The sequence below is a fragment of the Euprymna scolopes genome, chromosome 17 (genome assembly GCF_053919585.1).
Source record: "Euprymna scolopes isolate OS-2025 chromosome 17, ASM5391958v1, whole genome shotgun sequence".
In the NCBI taxonomy this organism is placed as follows: Eukaryota; Metazoa; Mollusca; class Cephalopoda; order Sepiida; family Sepiolidae; genus Euprymna; species Euprymna scolopes.
Window position 1 is genome coordinate 68,280,224 of NC_136498.1, and position 23,078 is coordinate 68,303,301.

Here is a 23,078-nt window from a genome sequence, read left to right on the forward strand (position 1 = left end):
CTCTTCCAAAAGGGGTTGACTGGTATGAAAAATTACAAATATGTATTTTTTTACAACGATTTTTCATACATTTTTTAAAAGAAATTGCATGATTATATTTATTTCTTTCAAAAAACTTCATTTAATTTATGAAGTACATTAAGTTGGCAATGTTTTTATTAATTATATATGCTTTTACACCCCTTCTATGACTCAATGTACTCAATTCCTTCCTGCGCATGTCCTCTTTTGCTCGTTCACCCGCCTTCGTGGTAGACGTATTCTGGCTCACCGCTGTTCTTGAGGATTACTTCGATTAAGTCGGCCAGCATATACTCAACAAAATGGTAAACTTGTTTTATTTCCTTTTAGCATTTTTGTTCTAATAACCTGAGTGTTAATAATTTTTCCTAAGTTTAGAACATAAAGTTAACTACAAACACGTGCGATGGCCATCCGCCATTTTTTTTTTTTTTAATGGCGAGCGGTTTATGCGCTGCGCCGCGGCAAAACTAAATTTCTGTTAAATTCGGTCTAAAAGTTAATGAAATATTTTAATTTCTATCCTTTATTTTCGTTATTTTAAGAAATCAAACTTTTGAAATTTGAAAAGATTTTTCTTAACATAAAAAGCAAGGGAATTAGAAAATATATTCCTGCTGACGGTAAGGCAAGTTGATAGCTAGTGCATGAGCTGGCCTGGGCGTGGCTTATCACTCGCTCGGATTTCTCCGTAAAATGACGTCACATGCTGCCATCTGACGGAGAAAATGGACGAAGGGTGGGGGTGGGGTGCGTACAGAGAGAGAAAACGCAAAAAAATAAATGGCCGACAGGAGGGGGGGGGGCTAGCAGCGCCAAATACAAGTTTCCAGAACATTTCGACATGACTTTAATTACTATAAAATTAATATAGTGGTAAAAAAAGAAAACAGAAGCCAAATTTGAAGCCGAATTAAAAAAAAAAAGAAGGCCAAACCATTTCAAAAAAGGTCAAATTCACGAAATTAGCCATTAAAAGAATAATAAATGGTAACAATAACATTATGAATAAAAGTTACTTTCCAACTTATCTGCATCATTCGTTGGTATTTTTAAGTAGTTTTAAGTGCTTTTTATTTCATATCGAATATGCCGTAAAACATACCCTGTTTTTTTTTTTTTTTTTTTTTTAATAATTACTACTTTTTTAAATAGAAAAATGAATGATGCAGGTAAGTTGCAAAGTAATTTTTATTGTCAAATAATAACAGAAAAACTTACCGCGCCCCAACACCACATCCCCCCCCCCTGTATGCGCGTAGCATAAACGGAAGCTGCAAAATGGTCAAAAGTAGTTCGTGGGTTCAGGGGTAAATACCATGCAAACGGTAAATTTGCCCCAAGTTTGACTATCAGATTCGTTGTCAGCGACCTCAATTACCTATAAAAAAAAAACAAATTAGAGTGGTCGGTGTTATTCGTTAATTAATTTTTCAAGCACTGGAAACTTGTATTTGTTGCTGCTGCTAGCCCCCCCCCCCCCCCCCCAGTCGTCCATTTTTTTTTTTTTTTTTAGCTTTTTTCCTTGGAAACATTACAAGTTTTCTTCTATTTGACTCCCATGCATGTGAAAAATAATTACGGTAAGTTTTTCTGTTATTATTTGACAATAGAAATTACTTTGCAACTTACCTGCATCATTCATTTTTCTATTTAAAAAAGTAGTAATTATTAAAAAAAAAAAAAACAGGGTATGTTTTACGGCATATTCGATATGAAATAAAAAGCACTTAAAACTACTTAAAAATACCAACGAATGATGCAGATAAGTTGGAAAGTAACTTTTATTCATAATGTTATTGTTACCATTTATTATTCTTTTAATGGCTAATTTCGTGAATTTGACCTTTTTTTTTTTAATTCGGCTTCAAATTTGGCTTCTGTTTTCTTTTTCTTTTTTTTTAAATAATTTTACCACTATATTAATTTTATAGTAATTAAAGTCATGTCGAAATGTTCTGGAAACTTGTATTTGGCGCTGCTAGCCCCCCCCCCCTCCTGTCGGCCATTTATTTTTTTGCGTTTTCTCTCTCTGTACGCACCCCACCCCCACCCTTCGTCCATTTTCTCCGTCAGATGGCAGCATGTGACATCATTTTACGGAGAAATCCGAGCGAGTGATAAGCCACGCCCAGGCCAGCTCATGCACTAGTACCAAAATGGTATTTTTATAAATTTTTGTTTGTCAAATAATTTATGTGGGTATTTTTTTAGATTAGGTCCACCTCCAATTTTCTTTTAAATTGCGACTTTTATAGGTTTTCGACTCTGCTGAATACGGAAATCGTCTTGAAATTTTACAGAAATAAGTAGTTATCGAGATATAAAAAGTTGTATTATGCATTGTATTCTTTGGTGGCCATCTTTGTTACGCGCGTAGATTTGTTTATGGCGCGCGGGGGGTAAAAAAAACTGTCCGCCAAAGAATAATGCATAATACTTTATATCTCAGTAACTACGTATCTGCAAAATTTCAATGCAATTTCCGTATTCAGCATAGTCGAAAACCTATAAGTCATTGTGGAGATGGACCTAATCTAAAAATTTACCAATTAGTTTTCTTCTAGGAACGTCAATATTTCAAAATGAAAAAATCGCTAAGCGAAATTGAAATTATGGCATGTATGTTTGAAATTCTCTACTAAGTCACTTTGTGCGTGAGTTACTTCCTCAGTTTCCGAAACGTCTGAGCTTATCTTTTGCAAATTTCACACAAAGCCAAATTTATATTTGGCAGTGTTCTTAAATGTTTTGTACCGAAAAAAATCCGGTAATTTTTACAGATGTCGATTTTAAGTTACATCGACCAAGGGAGATAAAATATCAGCAAAAATCATTTCTTAAAAAAAAATAGATCTGGAGATATAGCTTAGTGGTAGAGTATTCGGTAACAAATCGAATTTAATCTTATGAGTTCAATTTACAATTAGAGGTACCATTTTAAAATCTCCACATTTCTTCGTTTGCATATTTTAAAACTATACATTAATCAGAAGTGATTTTCTAGGGCATTCATCGTCAGGCCCAAATATCAGCTGACCTGATATTGTAAACAAACGGAATTTGAATGACTTCTTTTTTTTTTTTTTTTTTTTTTTTTTTTTTTTTTTTTTTCTGCAAATTGGTTCACCGGGCAAATTATTTCTCAGATGTAGAGGATGTATTCTGTAATACATACGCAATTTGCATAAATTAAAATATGTTTGAGCTTATACGATCGGGCTACGCCAGGCTGCCAGCTAGCTGACAAGGTAAGAACATAGCCCATTAAAAAATTCCAGGAACTTACATAGAGCAGAGGTAGGCGCTTTAAAGGTGTGAAATAGAATACCGATATCATATCCTGCCTAATATTTGGCGTCAGTTATTCAATGTAATTGGCTTTCAGTTTTTATTTATGCAAAGGTGGTCAGGTTTTTGGTCATAGTATTCATTTTCTGTTAGATCGGCAGGTCTCTGAATTCCAAAGCCTCGTGTTAGTCATGGGCCAGATTTGGCCTGCAGGCCATTAGGTGTCAGAAATTTCATGAAAAATAGTGAATAATTCCACCCCACTCCTCAAGCCCCCCTTTTTTTATTTTATTTTTTTTTTATTTGAATATATTTATTTACTTTTTAATAGACATTTCAAAATGGGAGGCGTGAATTATTCGACTCCCGTCTTTCCAAGCTACTACTCGAAAAATGTAATTCAAGTCTTTTTTTTTTTTTTTTTTTTTTTTTTTCAATTAAAAGAGCAAGGACCGAGGTTTCATTTAAAAAAAAAAAAAAAAAAAAACTTTTTAAACCATTAAAAAGTTTTAACCTTAGAACTTTACAGGTAAATTTCTAAAGAACACTATTTTTAGTTTTAAATTTGAATATATTTATTGACCCTTTTCTCTTCTATTTGTGATATATAAAACTGAGTAAATTATTTACTTTTTAATAGACACTTGAAAATGGGGGGGGGTGAATTTTAAAAAAAATTGTCTAGAATATTCGGTTTATTGGAAAGAGCATAAAATTTCACATTGACCCTGAAAATGTAGAAATAGAATCAATAGAAAAATTGATAAATTTTTAAAGTTTAAAAATTGAAAAATATTGAGTTTGTAAAATTCATTACTTTTTTTAAAAAATAAAAATATTTCTATTACTTTTAAAACAACTTTAATAGTTTATTTTGGAAGTATAATCCATAAAGAAAATGAACAACCCACTCTTAAAAGAGAAATTACGAGTTTTTTTTTTTTTTTTTTTTTTTTTCGCAGTTTCGTGTTAGGGGTGTCAAATTCTGATACACCTAGCAGGCCATAGGTTGCCATTCCTTGAACTGATACGTTTAGACAGTCATGCATGGCATGTTACAAAACTCTGCTAATCACTGAATAGTATCTGGAAGAATTAAAGAAAAACACGCTTTAACACTAACCCTAAGTCCAGGTGGCAATCTGAAACCAAATTAAAACGGCCAACTTGTATATAATTTTAATACAGAAAAAATTCAATTCAACACTTTTCTACTGTTGAAATAGTACTAAAACTTTCCGAGCACTTTTAAAAATACAATTTTTGTTATGTCAATTAATTATTTTATTTTTATTTTTTCCTCCCAGGCTCATTACGCTAAGGATAGTGGAAAAGCTCCGGCTGATGTGATTCAGATTCACCGCATCCGAATTACTTTGACCAGCAGAAATGTAAAAAGTTTAGAAAAAGGTGAGCTGTTCAGTTTGTGGCTGCAATTCCTTTAGAATCATAGCCCATAAAATGAAAAATGCTATGGTTTTTATATTGTAAATACAATCTTCATTTTTATATAAACTTTAAAAAATATTGACAAAAAATTAGATTTAAGATTTTCTTGCACTTTGAAACATTCGTTTTTCTAAGAATTAGAAACTGCTAAGGACGTTAGCTCTATTCGTGACATTTTACCGAACAAGTCGGCGCGGCATGTTTTTAATTGGGAATAGAAATCCTGCAATGTTAAAGTTGTATAACACTTGTTTTTGCAGATTGTGTGTTTTTGTTTTTTTTTTTTTTTTTTCTCTCTCTCTCTCGCTCTCGCTCTCATGCTTAAGAACGTTTATAAACTGTAATGCAACTTTTAAATTGTATTTGCAAAAGTTAAACTGACTACATATGAGAAAAATCTTGTGTCCAGGAGATAATGATGAATTGTATTCCATTTCATTCGCGGTTTCCACCCGAGAGTTTTGTTTGCTCAATGAAGGATATAAAAGAACCTTCCTTGGATGTCTGAATCTACCTGTGACCTTCACATGACTTTCCTTTCATAATAGGATGATACTTTAGTCTCTATCTCAAAGATAAGTTATTTGGTTTGTTATATTATGAACACAAATTATTTCGAGCAAGATAAAACTTGAATTCTCGCAGCTTGCTTGATCAACTTATCTGATTGCAAATGGCGGCATCTGAATATTTTCGTTTCTATAGAAATTCGTATTTAATTTGATTTCTTTAGTTGGGTTTACCATTGCGGGGTTTTTTTTTTGTTTTTTTTTCCCCAAAAAAAAAAAATTAAAAAAGCAGGTTGCCAATTGGTCATCAGTGGCTATTGTTTAGGACCGTATCTGCAAAGATATGTAGTAAGTTAAGCACATTACATTCAAATTTTTGCATGTTAGTATAGTCAGGAGAGCAGAGGTAAAAAGAAAAAAATATTAGTATTAGGCTTTGATAGTTAGGGCACAAGTGCTGAGTTTGTCAAAATTTTCATTAAAACACCTTTAAAACGTGCACCAGGAATACAACAGCTCTTGTTCACGAACCTTTTAAAAGTGGATTATTTCGTATGGAATATAGTGGTTTTAAGTGCTTAAAAACAAATGAGCAGATTTTTTTTTTTTTTTTACAAAGGCATCACCACATTATCAAGGCCCAGGGGCCACTCAAGGATAAGGGTTAAAGAGTGTACAGTAGAAATTGGTCAATATAGTAATCATTAGTAATGAAAATTTGGTAAATTTAATAACTTATATGGAACGGCTCATCAAGAACTTATTTACTTTAGACTTGAACACAACCATATTGTAGTCAGCCGGAAAGCAGGAAAACGGAAGATGTGTTGAAACGCAACTTTCAATGGCTACGGTAACATTTATTTGCATATTTGAATTTTTCAGTGAAGAGATGTTCCTTCATTTACTCTCCACTCGTAAGGACGTACTAAAGGAATATCGGCATTCTATTATAATAAAGCATTAGCAATGAAAAATCCGGTTTTCGTTTTTGCTTCGATACCTTTCTCATTCTTGGGGGGCCAATAAAAGAACAAAAGGGTATAAAATGGCAACTTTCAAAACCATTTAAAGCTTGCAGGTGATAATGATGAATCCTATTCCACTTCATTCGCGGTTTCCACCCGAGAGTTTTGTTGCTCAATGAAGGATATAAAAGAACCTTCCTTGGATGTCTGAATCTATCTGCAACTATAGAAAAAGTGAATTTATATAATTATGAAACTGAATGGGGTTGTCATAATTAACCGTGAGAGTATTATACAAACAGGAAAGTTGAAATTATGCATGTATGCTAATTTATTGCTTTTTTTTTTTTTTTTTTTTCTGAATCACTTAAGTAGAGCTTGCAGAGGCTGTATAAATAACTATTTTCAATAAATATAAAGTTTTCTTATACCTACAGTTTCATATATGTATTGGGAAATCTGAAGTTAGTTTCTAGTGCAGGCAAGACATTTGTTTCAATATAAACTTCTGGATTTTATCGGTTGCATACCTATACAGATCGATATCATTTTGCTTTGATTTCCCTTTAAGATTTGGGGGCAAATAATAGGTACGTGAATGCCAAGGCTTTTGCGAGGGTTAAGTGGCACTGGTAACTTGAGTAAGCCGAAATTCTGTGCACTGGTAGCAGTATAAGAATTTTGGGAATTTTTGACACCCCTAACAGAAAACTCGTAATTTCTCTTTCTAAAGTGGGTTATTTATTTTCTTTATAGAATATGCTTCCAAAATAAACTATTTAAGTTGTTTAAAAAATAATAGAAATATTATTTTTCATTGTTTAAAAAACAGTGTTTACAAAGTGCGTGCGTGCGCTCTGGGAGCCATTTTGTTACGTAATGAAATCAATTGATTTTTATGAGATGAATATTTTTCAATTTTTAAACTTTAAAAATCTATCAAAATTTTCCTATTCGTTCAATTGTTACGTTTTTTTTTTTTTTTTTTTTTTTTTTTTTTTTTTCAGGGTGAATGTAAAATTTTATGCTCTTTCCGATAAACTGAATATAATATTTTAGACAAACGTTGTTTTATAAATTTCCCCCCCCCCCCCCCCCCATTTTGAAATGTCTGAGAATTTTAATAATTAATTTTGGTCGACACGTTTTATATATCACAAATTGAAGATAAAACATGAATAAATAAAATACTCAAATTTAAAACAAAAAAATATCACTTATCTGTAAATTTACCGGTAAAGTCCAAAATGTAAATCCTTTTTTCTATAACCACGTGTTTTTTTTTTTGTTTTGTTTTTTACAATGAAGCTTAATTTTTGTTTAGAATTTTCCAGTCATTATTTTTCGGTCAGTGTATATTTTTATATTTAATTCCTGGTTTCCTTTTTCGATATAAAAAAAAAGACGAAACCCTATAATGCAGATTTATAAGTATAATAAATAAAAAATTCAGGTATTTCTTTAAGATATTTAAAAAAAAAAAAAAAAAAAAATTACATTGCATATCTTCGTCATTTCGTAATCCGTGTAAATCCAAAAATGAAAATCCCAGTTTTCATGTACGATAGCGTAAAGGCGCCCACATTAAAAAAAGGACGATGTTATCTCCCTTTATTCATATAGGGTCAATATGAAGCCACCCTCGAAAATTCCTTTAAAATTACGGCCAAATCTGTTCATTGCAATGTGGCCATAAAGTGGGTGCCCATAAGTGACCCCCCCCACTTTGACCATTTGTAAAAAATTTTATCTTGGAAACTACTAGTTTCGTTTGCCGTATATATAAATGGTTATTTCCGTTTTCAGCGCCTTCGAAAACCTTTAAAAGTGGAAAATTTGAAGGAATATAATCCAATATCGAGATTATTAAGGTTTCTGAATTAGTGTTTTTTTTTTTACACTTATAGGCTTCCGTACATAAGTGATAATTTTAACATCCGGTGTCTTTACAACTTTCTTGAAAGACACGCGTTGTCGCGATATGTGTTGGAAAAATCCTTCCATTTAAAAAATACATGGATTATAATACATAAATATGAATAAATTCTCATACAGGAAGATTAAAAGAAAGCATATCTTACTCATTAACCAGGTAAGTTCTTTATTTTGCCGTTAAAATGAATATCGTAAGATTCAAGTAATGTTATTGTTCGACAATCCGTGTAATGTTAAGTGAAGAAATCGAAGGAAAAATAAATAAAATTGTTTTTCTCTATTAAAGCTTTTATGATATTAAAATTTGGTCTTTGCTCGTTTTATTGAAATAAAATTTACGGGTTTAAATTGTTTTCATATTGTTATAATCTGATAGAAAGATAGGTGTCTATTCAAAATGGCGAAAATTCCCCCAAAATTCTGATACTGCTAGTGCACTGGGGTATGTGTCACCGATTTGCGCTTAGCATCGGTATCCGTGGGGTTTTAACTACACAGCACGGATACTGATGACATAGCACACGTTTCGCTACATGCTGGTATTTGAATTATTTTCATACGTTCAGTAGAAGTGAAAAAAATTTTGAAGTGAAGTTTTGTCATTTAAGTCATTATTCGGCCTGAAGGTAAGTTATAATAGTTTTGAAACTATATATTCGTTAATATAGATATTAAACCTTATTTGTGCGAAATATGAAGCCTATATGACTTTACCTTCATTGGTTTTGAGTTTGCCTAAAATGTGAAGCCGTTACGAAAATTTTCAAAATTTCACTAACGCCATCTTTAACCTACGCACTTTGTTTACAAATATTTTCCGACGGCAATAACACCAGACTACGGCTGGCTAAAAGTATAAAATTTCTTTTAGCATATAAATTAAAATTTATTTCAGCATAATGAACTTTTAGGATTTAAATTATTTTGATTTCTTTAAACCAAAACATTTCTCCCCGGCAAAATGTATTTTTTCTATTTTATCATTTCGAGCTGCTTTTTTTCTTCCATTTGTTACTTTGCTTTTTTTTCTATAATAAACTAATAAACCAATTTACAATTAAAAAAAATACAGGAGTTATTTTTAGAATTAAAAATAAAACTTTCATAAATATATTTTTTATTATGCACATTTTGCAAACTTTAAATTCTAAAAGTTTTAATAATTTAAAAGAAATTTTAATTTATATGCTAAAAGTTTAGGCACCGCCAAAACGGGGGGGGGGGGGGCAGGTCAGTACTTTTTGACGGACCGTCTTTTTAAAAATCTACCAAAAATCAGGTAATTATCCGATCAATACGAAATTTTCAGCGATTATTAAGAGAAGAATGAACTTTATAACGCTGTACTTATTTTTCATAAACGATATTTATTTATTTATTTTTTTTTTTTTTTCTTACAAAACCCTCCCTTGTTTTGAAGTGGGAACAAATATGCTTAAAATAATCATCTGAAACTGAACAAAACAGTGTTGTTGTAAGGGACAGAATTATAGATTTAAAAAAAATGTTTGCATACCTTATTTTGACGTCTGAATATCAGAACTTCGATTGTGTTTAATTATCCCGCTTTTGAGTTTTGAAGTGTGAAATTCGGTGAATATGTTAAGTAAAATAATTAATTTAAGTTAAGCAAAACAAAATATTTTTTAATATTTATACGAAAAAAGCCATTTTAAAATCTTTGATAAATAAATTAACAATCTTTTTTTTTTTTTAGCGAGCCGAATAATGCATGACCATTATTAAACAGGGCATGCTTTAAAGAATCTATACCAAAAAAAAAATTCGATAAATATTGTGCCCTTTGTGTTAAAAATAGCATTTTTTTTTTTTTTTTTTTTTCGGTCCCGTTTGAAAACGTTTGCCACCTTTGGACTACGGTGGATCAAACGCGCTGAAATAAATTTTTTTATTCTGCTTTAAATTCTCTCTCTGGTCACCCATCTGGTAGTGGCTAGACTCGAGATCGACGTGTTTTTTTTTTTTTTTTTTTTTTTTTAAATTATGTACGTTTTTGTGCAAGACAAAAAATGTCAATTCAGGGTTTTATCTTTCTGGGAAAAAAAAGTTACTCAGAAATAATGGATTTTAATAAATGTAATTTCGTTTTTAAAAAAAACTTGATTTTGCGGCCATTTTTGGCGGTGCCTATAAAAGTTCATGAGAAATGTAAAAAAAAATATATTGGTGTTTGTATGAGAAATAAAAAAAAAAAAAAAATAAAATAAAAAAACGGTGCTTCTGCAGTTTATATTCATGGCATTAAAAAAAAAAAAATGGAAATATTAAAAACATACATCATACGTACTCGTCATGGGATAAAGTATTCATACAGAAAAAATCATTTAATTTGATCAGACTTCATATGCGGGGATGTAATATTGCCTTAGAAATTGATTGTATCTTCCGCCCCAGCATCCCCTTTCACCTCTTAATCTTGTAAATAATTGATTAATAAACTTTAAAAATATATTTTTCTCCATTCAATAAGCTCTCCAGTGATATTTGTTTTTTTGAAATCTGACAAGAAATAAGAAAGTTATGACAAAATAACTGGGGAAAATCTTGATAGCGGTCACAACTTTAAGGAAATCCATTGATTCTATTGTCCAAAATTAGCCTCAAATTTCAGCTTTAGAATTGTAACTTTCTTATTTGTCCTACAGAGATGGTTCAAGTATCATTAGAATGGTCTCTGCATACTCTTTCTGCTGAGCTGTTCCATTTTGAGATATGTTAACTTTGAATTTTTCTTTCACGTACCTGCAAATAAGACTTGCAAATTCGCCGGTATTGTTTAGCATGGATTTGATCAGGTGTTGCTTTTGTTTCAAATTAGAGAATTCTTAATGAAGGAGTTTCGTCTGATTTTTAAGCAATATGGGCTAACTTTTTATATGCAAAGAAATATTTTTACTAAATAATTACGTATTTGTACAGAACTTTAAGAAAAAAATGGAAACTATTTGATTTTAGATAAAATATTGGATAAATCTTCAATTTAATTTGCTGTTTCCACCCAAGAGTCTTGTGATGCTTTATGTAGAATACATAAATACCTTTCTTTTTATTTATATATATATATATATATATATATATATATATATATATATATATATATATAATAAATTCTAACCAGAGATTACTTTAAGAATTTACTGGTTAAGAATTAATAAAAAGCTACAAATGTTTTCTCTTATCACTCAAACTTTTAAAGTTTCATTACACACACACACATATATATATATATATATATATATATATATATATATATGTGTGTGTGTGTGTAATGAAACTTTAAAAGTTTGAGTGATAAGAGAAAACATTTGTAGCTTTTTATTAATTCTTAACCAGTAAATTCTTAAAGTAATCTCTGGTTAGAATTTAGTTTTCAATTTAACTTTTTGTTCGTTTGCTTAGCCTGCACAAAGCCTTGTAAACACAAGGTAACTAAACTTGAAGATAGGCAGAATTAACTTTTTCTGATAAAGGGATTATTTTGGAGATAATGATGAATCATATTCCACTTCATTCGCGGTTTCCACCCGAGGGCCTTGTTTGCTCAATGAAGGATATAAAAGAACCTTCCTTGGATGTCTGAATCTCCAACAAAAAATCCTTGGTTATCATAACTAAATTTTTTTGTATACAATCCTAACATTTTTCACTTAAAATTGTTTTAGCTGAGGATGAGGCATCTTACTGGATACTAGACATTCGTCTGCTATCTCATACGTTTCAACCGAACGGTCCTTGTGATTTTCCCCTTAAGATGTGGGAGCAAATTCGTTGATATTGATTTATTTGGTTGGTCGTTTTGCATAGATTTGATCAATTGTTTTTGTTTCAAATTAGAATTCTTAATGGAGATTCATCTAATTTTTTAAGCAATGTCGGCTAACTTTTTACATGCAAAGAAATATTTTTTCTAAATAATTACGTATTTGCACAGAACTTTGAGAAAAAATACAAACTTCATTTTATTTTAGATAAATATTTGAGGAGTGATGAATCTTGTATTTCATTTGTGATTTCTACCCAAGTCTTATGTTGCTTGATGGAGATATATATATATATTATATAAATAAAATTTCTTTGTCGGAATTTTTTTTTTTTTTTTCTTTTTAACTTATTAAAAGAATTATTTTCGAGTTTAATCACCCTGTTTACAAAGGTTTTGTGCTGAACTGTTGGCAAAATGATTCTTTTAATAAGAAAACAAACTTTTTAAAAAAAATTACTTATAAAGGGGTTTCATTTTGCAGCCGGTTGCACCACACAAAGCCTTTGTGAAGGGTGACTAAACTTGAAGATAAGCAGAATTTTTCTGATAGAATCTTTTGGAGATAATGATGAATCTTATTCCATTTCATTCGCGGTTTCCACCCGAGGGCTTTGTTTGCTCAATGAAGGATATAAAAGAACCTTCCTTGGATGTCTGAATCTCCTCCCAAAATTCTTAAACAAAATTTGGTAAGTTTTTCTTACGGTGTGCTTCAGTCACACCTTCCCCTGTTAAGAACGCCTTTCCGGACCCCCCCCCCCCCCCCCCCAAAAAAAAAAAAGCTCGGAAGCCGCTCTTAATATGTGGTGGTTGGAGGTGTTTATACTACGCTGATGCATGTCGTAAAAAAATACCCTAAATGTTATTGTATGCATTTCACTTAATTTTATCTGGGATAAGTTATCTTATCGAATACCAGACATTCGTCTGCTATTCTTGTACATTTAAATATCTTTAAGTTAAATTGTTTATTCTTGCACTTGTCGAATGTATTTGCCAGGTAGTTTTTGAAATTTTTTCATCAATCTAGTTGCTATTGGCACTGTTTAACCCAGCATCATTTGTGGTTTGTTATTGGAGGCGAATAATGATAGCTTAGTGTTGAGTACTATGTGACAAGAAAAATGTCTGCAATGTCTCTCTCTACCTCTTTGAAGTCTCAACAATGACTTAAAAATAAGAAATAAAACAGTGGTGGTAGAAACCCACCTACTAAATGTTACCGTGGCATTTACCTTGCCTGAAAAGTTATTTTTAGTATATAAAATAGCGTATGCACAGTGCCGAGTTAAGTGATATAAGTCTTGGGGTGGGGGTATACAATTTAGAGTTTTCATGCATTTCTAAACCAGTTTATTCCATCCACTAAAACTTAAAAATAGAAATTTATTTATTCAGGAGATAGTGATGAATCTTACTCCATTTCATTCGCGGTTTCCACCCGAGAGTTTTGTTGCTCTATGAAGGATATAAAAGAACCTTCCTTGGATGTCTGAAATCTCCTGAAATAATCATTTCTCCTTTATAAGCCAATTTCAAAGATTGTTACATTGGATTCAGTATAAATTTACGTCTTTAACTTTAGTCGTCTGTACTTGCAAAATATTTTTTTCCCCCCCCCCCTTTTTTTTTTTTTTTTTTCTTCTCCTCTCCTCCTCACAACTTACAATCTATCAGTAATATCGGTCAATTTTCACCATGTAGCATTAAACTCTTGTATAGAATATAATTTGTATCTAATTTGCTTTTAAAACTCAATCTGTCCAGCTCTGTATATACCCTGGAGATGATGATGAATCCTTCCACTTCATTCGCGGTTTCCACCCGAGAGCTTTGCTTGCTCAATGAAGGATATAAAAAGAACCTTCCTTGGATGTCTGAATCTCTTAAAGTATTTTTGAAAAAGATTTTGATAGCGGGATTAGAGTATACTTGGACATTTTGAACGGTATTTCTTAACTCTATTTTTGTCTAGATGCTTGCTCAAAATATTTTATATAAAGGTTAATGTGTCGTAAAACAAGTTTTATTTTTATTTTTTCTTAGGCTCTATATGAAACATTTTAGAATTATTGCTATTCAATGACCTGAATATAATGTATAAAACCAATTTGAACATTAAAAAGTTTTTACTTTATGAAAAACTAATATTGGCTATTTTAATCCTCCCATTTCTGTATTTCACTTAAAACCATCTCTTTTTTATAGAAAACCAGATTTAAAATGTGCATGAGTATAACTATCAAACTTATATTGGCAGGAGATAATGATGAATCTTATTCCATTTCATTCGCGGTTTCCACCAAAGAGCTTTGTTTGTTCAATGAAGGATATAAAAGAACCTTCCTTGGATGTCTGAATTCTCCTTGTGCTTTTTAGAATTTTTGTTATAAAGGATTGCAGGTTTACTAAACTTAACTGTATTTTTTATTTTTATTTATTTATTTATTCCCCCTCACTTGTCTTAACTTTGCCTAAAATAAAAAAAAAAAAAAATCTCACACTGTAGAAGGCTTCCTTAAATTGTCTTCAGTCAAGTTTATAAACCACAGTACAAAAATAGCCAAATCTTTTCTCTTTTTTTTATGCAGGATTTTAAGCTGTGCACTACAGCGACTTGTCTTATCGGCTTTTACCTAACAAATGTATGAAAATTATTAGCAAACTTAAAATTTTACTTTTAAAAAAAAAAAAAAAAAGTCTGAGGAGATAATGATGAATTGTATTCCACTTCATTCGCGGTTTCCACCCGAGAGCCTTGTTTGCTCAATGAAGGATATAAAAGAACCTTCCTTGGATGTCTGAATTCTCCTCAAATAAATAATTGTTCTTTTTGTAGATTAAGTTGCAGGGGGTGGGGGTCTTGATTCCCTCCCTGGGAAAAATACAAACAAGAGTAAATTACGAGATCCAATCCTTTTGTTGGAGGACTAAAAATTACATTCTTAATGTTAAAATACTTATCCATTATATTACTTATGTTTTCAATGTATCAATTGATTGGCTTATGTCAATTCTCACAGTAGCGTAAAAATCTTTATACTTTCACAATTTTATAAGTTATGTATGCCCTGGAGATAATGATGAATTGTATTCCATTTCATTCGCGGTTTCCACCAGAGAGCCTTGTTGCTCAATGAAGGATATAAAAGAACCTTCCTTGGATGTCTGAATTCTCCTTGAATAATTTTAAAGTACTGTTAAATATTACTATTGTTATACCATTTCCTGGGATTGATATATGCTTTCTGTCAAAACCCCTACCACTATATTCTCTTTTGATTCTTTTGAAAATTTATAAAATGTCATCTGTAAGGTACTTTTGCATAGCTATAGTAAAAATTCTTTCTATATTTTCTGGGGGGGGGGGGGGATAGACTAACAGAAACTTGTTTTGCCATCTGATTTACGTTTGGTGTGTACAGATAAGATAATGTAAATTTGGTAGCAATTCTGAATAGTGCCTCTATCCCTTCACCAGAGGGCTCTCTCTCAATGTAGAGAACTCTTCCTTAGATGAAAAATTTGAATATTTTATTTGTTATACTGGGAGGATTATATAATTGTTAAAGAGCCTACACAAAGAAAAATAATTTTAAGCGATGACTTTAAACATAATATAAATGGATAAGTAGTATTTAACATTAAAAATGTACTTTTTCGTCCTCCCAACAAAAGGATTGGATCTCGTAATTCATTGTATTTTTCTCAATCACCACACTTGGAGTATTTTTTTTTTTTTTTTTTTTTTTTCTTTTTTTCTGCACAAGCATTGGTCATGGGAAATGTGTGTGGCTTTTTCAAAATATAAATGAAAGCATGACAAATCTGACATCATGCCAAAACTATGATCTTGTTATGATAGTGTTTTTGGTTCTATAAGAAAATCCAAATAGCTCAAGGTTTTGGCTAAGATTTCTGGTTTTGGCATCTGCTTTATTGGGAATTTAGTTATCATAAATGTAATATTCGCCATTCCTAAAAGTAAAAATTTGACCTTTCAAAATGTATTTAAACTTTAAAGATTTAAAATTAAGTCTTATATAAAATTATATGTATCCTTTTTCATCCAAACTGCTGTGATATTCCCTCCACCACAAACATTGGTGTTGGTATTTGGCTTTAAGTTAAAAGATGTTTTATAAACTTATGATTGTTAATATTAAAGTAGGTATCGCGTGTTAAACAATCTTTGCACTAACTAAGCCGGCCGGGTGCCATGTCATTGTTGGTACTTGGTGGTATACGGTGCATATATCAAATACAAACCCACCTTCACTGTAATTGTCTTTATTTGTTTTTACACTGAGGTTGTGCTTGAACATTTCCTTTTAAATATCTTTCCTTCTGTGTGTGTCTCTCCCAATTTAATGTTTTCAATTGCCTTTTCATCTTTCATAAATTATCTTTCAGTGTGTGCTGATCTGATCCGAGGAGCTAAGGATAAGCAACTGAAGGTAAAAGGACCTGTCCGGATGCCAACAAAGATTCTTCGCATCACTACACGTAAAACCCCTTGTGGTGAAGGTTCTAAAACCTGGGACAGATACCAGATGAGGATCCATAAAAGAATCATTGATCTTCACAGCCCTTCAGAAATTGTGAAACAAATTGTATCCTTTTTGAGCAAACCTTTTATTTACTCTATTGAAACATTTCTTTGAATTCTTGTCCAGGAATTCTCCTATATTCAAAAAAAAAAAAAATAAAACTAATGTATGTACCTGTGACAAAACAAATTATTCTGAAAATCATAAATTGATCAAGTGGTTTTATTTTTCGAATTCAAATTTTATGAATAACTGAAGATGAGAGAAGTCAACATAATTCAGATGTCATTTTTGTAATGCCTGTGAATTCCCAGCAATCTCTTACAAATTTTCTTAAATAGGTTTACTTGATCAATTTAAGGGATTTTAGAAAATATTTTTGTTTACTCACTCGTACATACAATTTTTTTTTTTTTTTTTTTTTTTTTTTTTTTTTTAATATAGTGGTACTTCTGAACAAGAACCCTTTATGTGTAGCATAGAAATTAACTTTTTATTATTGTCCAATCACAAACTGGGACGTAGAAAATTGTTAGTTACCTTTTTAAGTATTAAAGTAGGTCTGGCGTGTTAAACAATCTTTGCACTAACTAAGCCGGCCGGGTGCCATGTCATAGTTGGTACTTGGTGGTATACGGTGCATATATCAATACAAGCTGACCTTCCCTGTAATTGCTTTCTGTTCATCTTTACATAGAGGTTAAGCTTGAACAAATTCTGGTTTATTCAAACAGTTTGAAAATCAGCCTCACTAATTTCTGCAAAACTGATCAGAGGTGTATCATGTTTGCAGTTATACAATGACAATTGCTGTTGCAAATGCTTCTTGGTGAACTGATATAAATTGGTTTAAGAATTGTATTTTGGTTTTCCTTTAACTGTAAAGGTGTGATCCTTACCATGCTGAATGTAGCCCACTTTCTTTGCCTCTTTTAATTGTAATAGATATTAATTTTCTAAGAATCTTTTTTTTTTTTTTTTTTTTTTTTTTTTTTTTTTTTTTTTTTTTTTTTTTTTTTTTTTTTTTTTTTTAAGGAACTTGACTATTCTGAAACAATTGAGGCTCACTCATGCAGTTCACGCCATTCCATTACATAACTCAAATAATTTTGGATTTGTTTTCTATCCAGAAAAAAAAAATATTTTGAGCATTATTTGCAAAGTGAACTTGTTGATGATAAAAATCTATAAGGAAACCTTAACAGAATTTTATTGGTTTATCTTAAAATATAAATTATAGATTACACGTAATACATCAGTCAAAAATTGAACAAGATGTCCTGAGCACATAGCAAAAACTTGTCAGTTCAATGAGATCTGTAAGAAAATGTATTTGAACTGCATGTCCCTTCTATTTTAATTTCTGACAAATCTCTTTAGTTATTTTTATTAAAGAATGAGGTGTTTATTTTACTCTAAAAACCAGCTTCTCTCAGAAATAGATTTTGTCTCTACATTGTGTATCCACTAAAATTACTAATGTATAAAAAAAAAAAAGTCCAGCTGTTGGTTAGTTATCTTTATTTCTGAGTTTAGAAAAGGTAGACATTTTGTGAGATTTATCCTTTTTGTTATGGAAAAAATTACCTTAATCGAACTAAAGTATCAATTTTTTGGAACTTTTTTTCTTTTGTTTCTTCCCTCTTGCACTAACTAAGCCGGCCGGGTGCCATGCCATAGTTGGTACTTGGTGGTATACGGTGCATATATCAAATATAAGCTGACCTTTGTTGTAATTGTCTTGTATTTACTTTTACATAGAGGTTATGCTTAAACAAATTCTAGTTTATCAACTAGACAAATTTAATTCTAGAACTTTTATCTTTTCTTGCACTGTAATTTTTCTTCCCTAAATTTAAATAAATTTTAAGATAGTAATGATTTTGTGTAAAAGATTTGGAATCTTTCAAATGCTTATTCATAAAAGCACTGTACATGAAAGTAGTATCTGAAAAATTTTGGATAGAAAACTTGGAAGTCTAGGGTTCAACCTAATTAAAATAGAAAAACTGTGGAAGGAAAATGTCATTCCATAAGTCTTGTAAATTGAGCTGCTAGTGTTGTATGTGTGTATAATCTTTACATTTTTTTTTTTTTTTTTAGCAATTTCAATAGTAAATTGTATTCATTACAAAACTGAATGGTTCAAATAGTTGTCTTGCTTCATAAAATTTGATTTTCGTTTTTTTTTTTTTTATATGTAACTTTTTAATTATTACTAATGTTTTTCTTTAACCATTTGTTCAGACATCCATCAGTATTGAGCCTGGTGTTGAAGTTGAGGTGACCATTGCAGACGCATAAGCAACATGTAATTGCAATAAATGTATATTAATGATTCTATTGTCTGAGTTTGTCTATGCACATAAACTATTGTATTCTATTTCATGACCTTTAACTCCATTTTCTATTGTCTTCTAGAAAATAGTTTTTTTTTTTTTTTTTTTTTTTTTTTATGAATACTGTAATACTAAAGCTTACAATTATATTCATATTGAAATATTTGGGCTGTCTTCAAAAAAAAGTGATCATGACGTGTATCTGGATTTTATTCTAAAAGTAAATGGTTTTCTGAATTTCATTTGCATGAAACCAAATTTTGTGCAGCTCCAGCAGACTTTCTTTAAAAAGTGGTCATCGACATCCTAAGTTTCACTTTACACAATGATGAAATTTTAAAAATTTCTTCTCACTAAAACCTTTTTAGTTAAAAAAATTTTAAGATAATTCTAAAAGTAAATAAAAGCTCATTCAGGGTTTGCACGACTTTGAAAAGTCCTTGAATTTTCTATTACCTTTAAAAAAAACAAAAGTCCTTTAAAATGTGTAAAAGGGGCTTTAAAATTGTATCTATGCCCAGTGAAAGTTTGTTGCAATATCAAAATTAAATCTAAAATACTTTTCTTTTTTTGTAAGTATTGAAATACCTTGTTCTGAAATATTGTGGATACAAGAGTTACTTCCCTTTATCATGAAACTATCTTTTTCATTAATATCAAGTAGTTTCGTGATAAAGGAACAACTCTTGTATACACAATACTAGAAATTCAAAAGTAATTCTAACACAGCATAGACCTATCTACGAGTAAATAACATTTAATCATACTTGGTTAGTGGGTCGGAATGTAAATATGATTGACTAGCATATTGTTTTCTATGAAAATGACTTTGTTAATTTTTTTATTTATTTGTTATTGCATCATTTCTATAGTAATGAAGTAGCTGTGCAAGAATCCTCTGGGAATTGCACAACAGATGCCACATAAAATATTTAGATTTTGACTTTATGCATTTACTGAAGTGCACCTGGAACATTAAATACTGGTAACCTTAAACTTATATGACAACTTTTAATAATTCAGCATGTTAACATACATGTATAAGTAAAAAATAAAAATAAAAAATACAAGTCTTGACGCTCAATCGCACAAACATAAGCTTAAATAAACTTCTAAATGTGATGCAATTCTGCTGAAAAACATGATCTTTGAAGTATTCATAATCGCTCAAAATTACTAAACGTTTCAAATTTTACTATGGTTAGCTAAGAATTATTGGTATTTTAACATTCATTGCTAACTTTTTCCTTGCGCACATGGAACTATAAAGTGTAAACAAACATTGCTCGGCTGGAACACTCAAAATATATACACAGCATTGTATTTGATTTTCTATTTATGAGTAATTATCAAGATTTTAATGATGCTATTTAAAGCGCAAAAAATGTTATGCAAGTAGGTTTGAAAGTCAATTTTATTGTCTACAGAAATACTTAATGTAAGGTTTTGTTTTTTTTTAAGATATGCATGAGCTGTTTTAGAAAAAAAAAATGCGTGCAGTATACCGGGAGATAAACTATGTCCGACTTGAAAGATTCTCTCCTCAATAGAAGGCAGTTATCTACCACTGGTTTTGCACAATCTAATGAATACAGGGAGAATCCCTAACTTAGAAAATTTATTTTTTTAATGGAAAATTTTTCTTAATGTTTTTAGAAGTAGCAAGTAATTGACCCAAACCATACTAACTGTTAGTAAACAAACCCTGTTGACGGACAGTAGCTGTCGTTGGAAAACAATGCCCAACAGTGGAAGCTAAATTATTTCATTTGGGCCAGTGTCTATTTCCCAGGAATGGCAGTAGCTACTAGCAACAACTGTAGTTTAATTTATTTTCAAAGGATAAGGTCCTTGAATGATTCTGTTCTAGGTCTGTCATGCTTCCATGGGGCAACGCTGGTTAACGAGTCATGCTAGTGTATCTATTAAACTTAGTTTTGAAAACTTGAATTTTGTCTGCAGAAGGCTTTGTTCTCTTCAAAGATATTCACAAATCAAGTCTGAAGTATAATCCTGTGCATCTCTTGGGTGCCCACATTCCCAAGCTTTATATTCTTGCTCTTAAAAAATGGATTATTGTATTGCTAATTGTCTGAGTTGCCGCTGCCAAGGAATGCTGTCCGGGTAATTTTTTTAGTTTCTCAAATACCTCTTTCCTTGGTTTGTGTCAAAAATGGGTTGATTTGTACAAAAGGAATTATGCTAAAGAACATTCAACCTGCAACACAAGCCCTTGTCAGTGTTATTAATTACTCTTTTTTTTTTAAACATTTTCATTTCGAGCAAGGCACAGTGCCACTTTGATTTAGGGAGCTACAATCGTGGACCTAAGTTACAGGGATACAATGTAGGAAGTTGAGCAGCAAGATGTCTGTTCACATTACACTTTAACTTCTACATGTCAGTACAGCAGGAGCCTGGAAGAGAATTCCAGCGTCTAGCATTTCTGGGGAAGAAACTATTAGAAGGCCTTACATCTTAGGGGTGGAACTTTACTGCTTGACGATATTTATGTTGCGGGGGATACAAGGGCTTGATAGTTCGTCAGCATTCACCATTAAAATATTTGTAAAACAGAGGATGTAACATTTTGTCGGTGGGATAGTGGTTGGCAACTCTTTTGCACCCTGTCTAGGAGTGAGAGGCAGATGGACCAGCCCAAATGTGACAACAGTACTCCACACATGGGCGAATGGTGGTCATATAGAGGTACAGGATACTTTCAGGCATAAGTAACTTTTTAGCATGGAGCCCACCTTCTTGGCAATGCTCTTGATGTATCTGCTTCAACTTCTTCCTTATGAATGTTAAGCCAAGGAGTTTGAACGAAGTACTTTTAGGTAATATATCTTTAGCCATAGCTTTTGGTTTAGGTTTCTTGTAATTATTGTCCTCATTCCACTAGAGATCAGGTTTTCCTCTAGTCCTGCTGTTGTCTTAGATATGTGTTCATTCGTTCTCCCCAGCTCTAGGTTTTCATCAAACCCTCATAGACTACTATAGTAACAACTTATACAAGTCTGCATAGACAAAACAACTAACTCTACATTTGGTTGTAAAAAGTTGTAAATGAAATTGATATATGGATACTTTTTCATTCTTTTGCATTAGATGCAATTGACAAATTTCTTGGACTTGGACTAATCTGAGAGACCGAACAGAGCATTCAATAAATTTACCAAAAAGTAAAACAAGCACGCTTAACCTGCCATTTAGAGGAAAGGGGAGTAGAAATTTACAAGAGTAGTAACCGAATACCTGTCCAATTTAGGCTTCAATTGTATGGTTGGTGCCTTTACTACAGCTCCAAATTTATTCCAAGCTGTAGGGATCTTCATTGAGAAAGCGACTTTTTTCCAATTTAATTAAAATTGGCATTGCGAAAGTTTCTCCTAGTGGCCATGTAGTCTTTTTCTGGTGCAGAGGTAAATTGTAACTCCAGAGAGAGCGATCACATGCTCTCCCATTTGACGACAATCGCTAGCACTGTGTACCATGGATTTCTCATCTTTCTTCTGATCCTGCTGTCGTTTCTCATTGGTTGCTGCTGAGGGATATATTGCTTACAAGTATAAAAATTTAACAGAGCAACTATATGTCGGTTGGGCTTTGGGTACGTGTATGACACCATCGCGGGGAAATGACTAAGCGCTAAGGTTTACATCTACATAGTTTGTCAAAACCTTTATGTCAGTTGTCAGCTTGTCTCCATCTGCTTTGAGCCACAACCTGCTTTCTGTGTCAAACCAGAACTTATTTTGACTATTGGAAAATTTATTGCCACTTCTAAAACTGCTTGTAAACTAAATCTAAATACATCAACCTGCATATGTCTAATCTTTTGACCCAATCACCTGCCACCATGATTTTTTTTTTCTCTACTTTCTAAAACTTGGGTGGGCATCAACAGTATCACAACCACATAAATGGTGCACAGGCGAAAAAGTTAAGCTCAAGTTTGTTTGCGATATTAGACAGCCTCTAGACCCACTGTGCTGAGATAAGCCAAGAAATGGAAAATTATACAGGAGCATTCTATTGGTGCAGTTACTGGGTGTTTTCAAACAGTTTGTTCTCTGGCTTAGTATCAATGCTACTTTGACGTTTTATCTCAAGTGATGCAGTGAGTCCCAATAGAGAGGTTTAGGATTGGTCCAAGCAATGGGATTATGACAACATTTCCTGAACATGAGAAAGGTGAACAATGTTTAACCCTTTTATAGTCGTCCATC

General features: G+C 31.6%; 1 protein-coding gene and 2 non-coding genes across 3 annotated transcripts; all 3 read left to right on the forward strand.

The window, feature by feature from the left end:
• Positions 1-185: 185 nt before the first annotated feature.
• Positions 186-18,845, forward strand: LOC145296772 (small ribosomal subunit protein uS10). The gene is made up of 4 exons (XM_080142827.1): positions 186-326; positions 4,620-4,722; positions 16,371-16,570; positions 18,755-18,845. The coding sequence occupies exons 1-4, from the start codon at positions 324-326 to the stop codon at positions 18,809-18,811; spliced, it is 363 nt and encodes a 120-aa protein (XP_079998953.1). The 5' UTR covers positions 186-323; the 3' UTR covers positions 18,812-18,845.
• LOC145297264 (small nucleolar RNA SNORD14) lies at positions 11,677-11,778 on the forward strand. Its single transcript, XR_013870122.1, has one exon. It is a non-coding gene; the product is annotated as a small nucleolar RNA SNORD14 (small nucleolar RNA).
• On the forward strand, positions 12,518-12,619 carry LOC145297263 (small nucleolar RNA SNORD14). Its single transcript, XR_013870121.1, has one exon. It is a non-coding gene; the product is annotated as a small nucleolar RNA SNORD14 (small nucleolar RNA).
• Positions 18,846-23,078: the final 4,233 nt, after the last annotated feature.

Excerpts from the sequence above, each read along its gene's own strand:
- LOC145296772 (XM_080142827.1), top strand. Across the intron at positions 4,723-16,370 it reads TGTAAAAAGTTTAGAAAAAG|TGTGTGCTGATCTGATCCGA; the intron begins GTGAGCTGTTCA and ends ATTATCTTTCAG. Across the intron at positions 16,571-18,754 it reads CAGAAATTGTGAAACAAATT|ACATCCATCAGTATTGAGCC; the intron begins GTATCCTTTTTG and ends CCATTTGTTCAG.